General features: G+C 35.0%; 1 protein-coding gene across 1 annotated transcript; it reads left to right on the forward strand.

Annotated features, from left to right (window-relative positions):
• gcat (glycine C-acetyltransferase) lies at positions 1-7,719 on the forward strand. Its single transcript, XM_056451021.1, has 9 exons — positions 1-317; positions 2,062-2,192; positions 2,270-2,371; positions 2,464-2,610; positions 4,569-4,723; positions 5,247-5,329; positions 5,693-5,864; positions 6,141-6,262; positions 7,245-7,719. Exons 1-9 carry the CDS (start codon positions 86-88, stop codon positions 7,394-7,396), a joined length of 1,296 nt encoding a protein of 431 aa, XP_056306996.1. The 5' UTR covers positions 1-85; the 3' UTR covers positions 7,397-7,719.
• The last annotated feature ends 875 nt before the right edge of the window (positions 7,720-8,594 follow it).

Raw genomic sequence — 8,594 nt, forward strand, 5'->3', positions numbered from 1 at the left:
CGCCTATGTAAGTTACTTATATACGTGTCAGCCTCACTTTCTAGTCTGAATACTTTTACGGTAACGTCAGCGCTTACTGTGAGAAATGTCACTTCGCACGGCTGCATGTGGTTTCGGTGCTCGCCTCAGGGGTGTTTTACAGCCCTGCCCCGCTGCTGTTGCTGGCAGAAGAGCGTTCGTGGCCGCGGCTCCTCAGGCTGTGCAGTCCGTGTTGGAGGCCGAGCTGGACTCGATCCGCGCCGCGGGCACATGGAAGGGGGAGCGGGTAATCACCTCCAAACAGGGTCCTCATATCTGCGTGGACGGCAGCAGAGGCGGTGAGCAGCGCTGTTCTGGCCAATTCTAGCCAAATACTAACCAAACAATAGCACTAACTTTAACAATAGTGTTAAAACAAACTATTAATTGAGGTAAAGTTGGTTTTATATTCGCACATTCTTCCAGTGACCGCTTGTGACATGCTCTTTATATTGTTTACCATGGTACTTCAAATATTCGGTCTGAAATCACATGTAAGCATGACTTGAAAACAACATTAGCACTATTTATTTGACTGTAAACATCATGTTGTACTTTGGTAGTCATTGGCTGCTAATATAATTCCACTATTTAGATTTTGCAGAGAATACTTTTCTGAAATTAAATTTTTAAGGAGAAACTCTTAAGTGTGCTAATATAAAACCAACTTTAGCCCAATGCATAATTGAGTGCTAATAGTAGAAAGTGCTGTTAGGTTGTAGATTATAGGAGACACAACCTACAGGGATTTAAGCTATTAAGCTTTCAGTTTTGCTGGATAACAGGTGCTTGTTGTTTTATCATGAAATTAAACTTTATTCGTATCTGCACGAGAAAGGATTTAACCTGTTTATGGAGCAAATTTAGACACAAACATTAACTTAAAGGCTAAAACATTTTAGCCTTTCTGTTAAAAGTCTAATTTAACTTAGTTTTTAAGTTAGTAAAATGCGATTTATAAGTTCACAGAATGCTAAACTTCTCTCATACATTATGTAATAGTCTTATACAACATTTATATAAGTATTTACTAAATTAATGTTCATTAGGGCTGCACAATATATTGTTTCAGCATTGATATCTCAGTGTTAACATTCACAATAGTCACATCACAAGCATACACAATGTTGAGTCTGGATATATTTTATCACTTTGCAAGTGTTTTTTGAGGGTTTTAAAAGCATTCAGGCCTAAGAAATTGTTACTGTTTTTAACTTTGACAAATTAATACCGATACCTTCTATGGAATTGTTTATAAAGCAAAGACTGTACAGTATCAATATACATTTGATTATTTAATTACTGTATACCTGAATACAGCTCAACTCCTCGGAAAACAAAAAACACTGTTTATTTAATTTTGCTTTAATGAATTTATTTTTGCTTGTAGATTATTCCTTACATTTCATGCATATGCACTCCCCTACAGAATCATCCCAGTCCATCTTAAATTATGAATTTTCCAAATAATTATTCAACACATCTTGTCAAATTGTATTCATGTCGCAATATGTATCACAGAATAAAAAATATCGCAATGTTAGATTTTTCCAATATCGTGCAGCCCTAATGTACATTAATGATTTCGTAAAATAAATTATATTAACACCAATAAATATATGTATACAATAATACATAAATGTAAAGTGAAGGGTTTAGATGCAATCATTTTCTTGGACATTTTATTTGTGCTTCATAATATTTAACATTTATTTTTTTAATAGTTTTTATTTTCACACACGTACATTGAGATTCAATTAGGATTTAAACTCATTTTATGTTCATTTCTATATAATGTAATATAATTATTTTAAAGATTTATACTGGGGTTCTCAAACTTCTTATAATACTAAATGAAATAATATCATGTCTTTTAAAAAAATGTAAATTATTTTTTTTGTTTGTATTGGACTGCACAGTGAATGACGTGAACTGCATCACTGCTTTTTAAAAGGCAAATTAGGTTACGCATAATAAATGTATAGAGTGAGCAGATCTGAAAAGCCTAATCTTTTGACCCCATACTTTCTGTTTTTGTTTCAGACATATTGAATTTCTGTGCAAATAACTACTTGGGTTTATCCAGTCATCCCGAGGTGGTGAAAGCAGGAGTAGAGGCTCTGCAGAAATATGGTGCTGGCCTTAGTTCAGTTCGCTTCATCTGCGGCACCCAGGTGAGGGAAAAATACTGTGATTTGTACACAATGATAGCCATACATTGAGAAGTTTTCTGAATCAGTCTGTTTTCTAGAACATCCACAAGAACTTGGAGGAGAAACTAGCCCAGTTCCATGAAAGGGAAGACTGTATTCTGTATGCAAGCTGCTTCGATGCCAATGCTGGTCTGTTTGAGGTGACTTTACCAGTCATTATTACATACAATACAGATGTGAATGGAGCCACAGCTAATGCACTGTAACCGTACATCGGTGCTCTTTGCTTTAGGTCCTGTTGGGTCCTGATGACGCTGTTTTGTCGGATGAACTGAATCATGCCTCCATTATTGATGGCATTCGATTGTGTCGTGCCAAGAGGTTCCGGTACAAGCACATGGACCTGAATGACCTGGAAGAAAAGCTGAAAGAATCACAGGTTGGTGTAGTGACTGTATTTTACTCATCACTTAATCTTTTTACTGGATTGCATGAAAATCAGAGAAGTTGCACCGCAAGCTTAAAGGGGTTTGCGTGCAAAGTGATATGCAAATTAATCTAAAACTACAGTGTCGGCAACTCGATATGCTTTTTTTTAGAGAATATAAAGAAACAATTTTATTCAACAAGTAAACGGCATGTTTATTTATTTATTAAATTTTTAATGCCATATTAGAAGCATTGGTTACATTCACGACAACATTGATAATAAATATTCAATATATAATTTACGAATATAAGTTTCTTAATAAAAAATGTGCAAAAAACATGGATGTGCCAAACCGATAAAAGGTCAAATAAAATCTTCCAGATTAGTTAGTAATAAATATTCTAAAATTATTCCACAGCCCTTTTTTCAAAAGGTTTAATCCAGATAAAATTGATCCAGATTTAGTAATCCTTTATTTGCGATCTGTGATCACGTAATCCAGATTACTTTTTGAGCCAGTTTTTCAATGCAACATCGGATTGGATCAATCTGATCCGGATAGGAACTTTTCAGGATCACTAAATCTGGATAATCGATGCTCTAACAGGAGAGGAAATCACAATGTAGAACTACAGATAAGTTAAGAGCTACAAGTAGAATAGCCAGTGTGGGGTCTATATAACTTTATTTTTATTTGAAATGAAAACACACATTTAAAAAAAAAAAAAAAAAAAAAAAAAGCAAGAAAAAAACCCACCCCATCCTCTTCCAGCAGTCCGCTCATCTGAGACCTACAACACTGTACATATTGGATATATATAACAAGTTTAAAAAATAGATGTATTGAATTAATAAAAAAGACTTGGTGTCAAAAACTACAAAATAATTTCAGACTTTCCCCATCTCAAGTCTGGCCTTGGTTTGCTGCAGTTTGGTCAGTCTGTTGTTCCTCTGCCAGACGAAGCTGTACTTCTGCCCTTTCAGTCTCTTTTTTTGCAATTGTTGAAAGTGATTTCAAAAATCAGTGATCCACTTTCATTTTTTTTGGTTATTCTGGAATCATTGCATGCATCACTAATACATTTTCTAAAAACAAAAATATTTTCTATTGTGATGAATATATATAAATCAATTAGTGACAGAATAAAATGTATTGTTTTTGGTCAATTTTGACAGTTGTTTGGGGGATTATTTTATGAGGCCAAACACTTTTTACTTTGCTGTAGGCCTATACTGAAAGGCTGAATACGTTAAAGCTTACCTAATCACTGTAGACTGACGGATGAACAAATAAAATTAAAACCTTATGAATAAATAGGATATCTTGTAAGATACTGCATGATCCAAATATAGTACTATTTGATAAATTTTTAAAGTTTTCATTACATTTTGGGCATGAAATCCACGCTGAATCCACCCTTCTGATGGGATCAGTTTAATCCAGATTTTTTGGATCAAATTGATCCAAATCCTACAAAAACTAAAAGTTTGATCAAAACCAAGATTGGATTACGTGATCTAATCCAATTATGTAATCCGTTTTTTTCTTTTGAAAAACTCATTTTCAAGATTTGATCCAATCCATTATCCAAAATCCTAGTGGATTACTTTTGCAAAACCAGACCCTGAAGACACCTTTTAAATGTCTCCCTGTAAATATTCTGTAATATCATTTAAAAATATCAATTTCTATTAAAATATTTTTTATAGTCAAAATATTTTTACACAACTGACAAATTGGTTTCTCTACCCCTTTCAATAAATGGTCATGTGCAAGTTATGAGTGGCTAATTCTACATCTTGTGTATAAAACCTGGCCGTGTCTATATTTAAAATTGTATTTTCAAAATTTGTTTGTACATTCATCCCATTTCTATCACATTTCCATTTCTCATTATTGTATGATTCAATACTGCTACCAAGTTTTCGAGGATAAAATGTTTTGATTCTCTCTCTTTACCCCACAGTCGTCCCGTCTGAGGTTGGTGGTCACCGACGGCGTGTTCTCCATGGATGGTGATGTGGCTCCTCTGAAGGGTATCTGTGATCTGGCTGAGCAGTATGGAGCAATGGTCTTTATTGATGAATGTCATGCCACAGGATTTATGGGTGCTCGTGGCCGGTGAGTAGACTTGGAAATATAAAAAGAAACGCTTGATAGCAGTTCAATTGAAGGGTTCTGGAAGCAATCATTTCAACATTATTTAATAAAGTTTAACGGCAGAATTTTAGGTGAAAATCTACATCTACTTATAATTTTGCAGAATTTTCAACAACATGTAAATCCCATTAACAAAATGCATTAATAGTGCATTACATTGGATTGCTTTCATGTGGTCAAATGACTTTAAAAAGCCAATGAAGACCATCTACCCTCTGAACGTTATTTAAGAAGGGAGTACCACAAGTATCTACACGTATAAGCAATATTGTTACTGCCATCCACATTTTTGTTCATTCGTTTCATTGGATTGGTGATGTAGAAAGCCATCAAGCCATTTTCAAATTCAGTAGAAACCAGGATGTTTTAATATTGTTCTTTTGCAATTATGGCAATTTTGGATGTTTGACTGTTGTGTAAGGCTGGTTTAACTGTGTGAGAAAAAAACTATAATGTTTAACAAGTGTGCATTGCCTTTCTGCAGAGGGACTGATGAGCTGCTGGGAGTGATGGACAGGGTGCAGATTGTGAATTCCACACTGGGAAAAGCACTGGGAGGAGCTGCCGGTGTGTAGCTAAAACACAGTTATACATAGTCATGCTTTTATGTACCTAAAGGTGTGTAGATATCTATAGACTTTTACTGTCGGTTAACTAGAGCCATTCTTTGTATGTTGCAGTTTTACTTGATGTCAAATATGAAAGTGTCAGTGAGAAGGAAATTAATACGCTTTTTGATATGTCATAATAGCTCCATATTTAATAAAATGCATTAAAAGACCAGAGCCGAAGTGATGCAAGCTTTATTTTACAGAAAACAGAAGTTTGTTGCACAACCTCCGTGTCATACAAAAATCACAAATGAAAGAGCAATATTTCTTATAAGGCTGAAGCAAATGTAATGCTTTTATTTGTTCACTATTCTCTTAGGTGGTTACACTGTTGGACCCAAGGCTTTAATTGAGCTTCTGAGACAGCGGTCTCGTCCGTACCTCTTCTCAAACTCCCTCCCACCTCCAGTGGTGGGCTGTGCCACCCGTGCTGTGGAGCTCCTGCTGGCATCCAATGAAATCGCTCAGTCCATGGCAGCTAAAACCATGAGGTAGGACTGGGCACTCTGGTTACACCCTTTAGTGTTACTGTGCTTTATCTTGTGCAGATGGTAGATAAGCAGGGTTAAAACTAACCGAGTTTGCTTTTCAAAGCTGCAGTCGGTTTTGCAATCAAAACAAAAAGTGCTGACGTTTGCTGGTTTCTGTAGGAAAGTGTGAATGCTTTTAAGAATAAAGGATTTTTAGAGTTGAGCAAGCTAATAAAGGCAGTTCTAGGCAGACTTGTGAACAATGCTCTATTGTGCGTCTTTTCTTCTGTCTCAAAGGTTTAGAAACAACATGACCCAGGCAGGGTTCACCATCTCTGGCTCAGCTCACCCCATCTGTCCTGTAATGCTGGGAGACGCTCGCCTCGCTTCACTTATGGCAGATGACATGCTAAAACTGGGTGAGAAATCAAGCTCTTTCTTTTTTTTTTTTTTTTTTTTTTTTTTTTTTTACTCAACTTGCTGTTTTGAGAGAACAAAGAAACACAGAGAAGTTGCAATGATGTAAAGAACACTCTTTATAAACTCTAAATACACAAATACACTTCATTGAACATGTCCATATAGACATCACCTCTATATTATATAACTGCAAGTGTTTATATAATAACTTTAACTGTTAAAAGCTTATTATTCTAGACATATGATATTATAAACCTGTATTTTAAGTACTTTTGCTCCACATCAAATCCTTTAACAGTATTGAGAACAGAAAGATAATTTAAATGTTTAAAACAGTGTTTCCCAACCCTGTTCCTGGAGGCACACCAACAGTACATATTTTGGATGTCTCCATTATCTGACCCATTCATTTCAGGTTTTGGAGTCTCTTCTGATGTTATGATAAGATGATTCAGGTGTGTTTGATTAGGGAGAGGTTGAAAATGTGGACTGTTGGTGTGCCTTCAGGAACAGGGTTGGGAAACACTGGTTTATAACAAACGGAAATTATAGTCAAACTCACTATAAGAAATCTTGTTATTAAAATGAAGCTTACATTTATTTCAAACAAAACTGTGGGAAATTCACTGTACAAATACTCCTGTTTCTCTCTAATGTCCAAATGTTTGCTAGCTCTTTGCATGTTTACTTGCTTGAGGTAAATTGCATTATAGAGGTCACATAAATGATCACTTAAAAATATAAAATGTACTAGGTTAGTTTCAGATTGTTAACAAAAATATGAGCTTATCTAGAAACTATCTGAGAGGTTGCTAAAAAAATGATAATGGCTTGCACAACTGAATCAAGTAACAAATAAAATTAAACATCCATTGAGTAGTTTTAAAAATGCAATGTTTTGACATTTAGATTGACTAATTACTCAGTTCCTCAGTTTTAAAATGTTAAACTTTTTTTTTCTCTCTCTCTCTTTCTTATCAGGAGTTTATGTGATCGGTTTCTCCTACCCCGTTGTTCCCAAAGGAAAAGCCCGCATTCGTGTCCAGATCTCTGCAGCTCACACTGATGAGGACATTGACCGCACTGTAGACGCCTTCATACAGACCGGCAGGAAGCACGGTGTCATTTCCTAATGTCAGAAACCCAAATTATAAAGTTGTTGACTGTTAGAGTGAGGATTACGTTACATATCATAGCACAAAGAGCTTCTATAGCTACTGAGATCATAAAAGGTCAAAGAATATTTGTATATTTTCGATATTGACAATAAATAAATGCCTTTGTCTATGATTGCAAGTAGTTTCTTTCACAGCTGCCATAAACCAAAAGTGTCTTGACTTTTTTCAGTTCAGACGTGTGGCATTTGCTTTGTTAGAAAGTTTGTACAGATCATGCTTATGCTGCAAATGTTTATAGATGAGTTAGACAATTTTAATAAAACAATGATGGCATTTAATGTCTTTACTTCAGGTCTTTTGCTGTAATATTCACTCATTGATTTTCCTTCAGCTTAGTCCCTTTATTCATTAAGGGTCGCCACAGAGGAATCTACCGCCAACTTGTGTTTTACACAGCGGATACCCTTCCAGCTGCAACCCAGTACTAAGAAACATCCATACACACTCATATATATATATATATATTCATATATATTCATATATATATATATATATATATATATATATATATATATATATATATATATATATATATATATATATATATATATATATATATATATATATATATATATATATATATATATATATATACATACGCTACAGCCAATTTAGTTCATTCAGTTCACCTATAATGCCTGTCTTGGATTGTGGGGGAAACCGGAGCCTGTGGAGGAAATCCACGTGAACATGGGGAGAACATGCAAACTCCATACAGAAATGCCAACTGACCTAGACTGGGCTCAAACCAGTGACCTTCTTGCAGTGAGGCGACAGTGCTACCCACTAAGCCATGTTGTAACATGATGAATCCTAATGACTATGAACAACATTTAGTTAATTATTACATAATGATGAACTTTTAATAAGTTAATTAAAAATACTTGAAAGTTACAATACATGAGGTATGAAAATAAATCAGTATGATTATGATTTATTATAAATACCCCCCCCCCCCCCTTGTACACTGTTTGATCTCTATTAACGTTTATTTGCATATTAAAATATCTTGATTAAAAAAAAAAAAAAACTGTCAGCCGACTGAAGTATTGTTTGAACAACGCAGATATATTCCGCGCCAAACAGGACAACTACTTCCGGTCACTGCTCATTGCTTTGTGTGTTTCCCGCCAGTACTTTACTTTGGCACCAC

Source organism: Danio aesculapii, chromosome 3 (assembly GCF_903798145.1).
Source record: "Danio aesculapii chromosome 3, fDanAes4.1, whole genome shotgun sequence".
NCBI lineage: Eukaryota > Metazoa > Chordata > Actinopteri > Cypriniformes > Danionidae > Danio > Danio aesculapii.

What these genes read in the sequence shown, in the direction of transcription:
- gcat (XM_056451021.1), top strand. Translation starts at nt 86, where the DNA reads ATGTCACTTCGCACGGCTGCATGTGGTTTCGGTGCTCGCCTCAGGGGT. An exon ending in GCTTCATCTGCGGCACCCAG is followed by an intron (nt 2,193 to 2,269) that starts GTGAGGGAAAAA and finishes TCTGTTTTCTAG; the next exon opens with AACATCCACAAGAACTTGGA. An exon ending in ATGGCAGCTAAAACCATGAG is followed by an intron (nt 5,865 to 6,140) that starts GTAGGACTGGGC and finishes TCTGTCTCAAAG; the next exon opens with GTTTAGAAACAACATGACCC.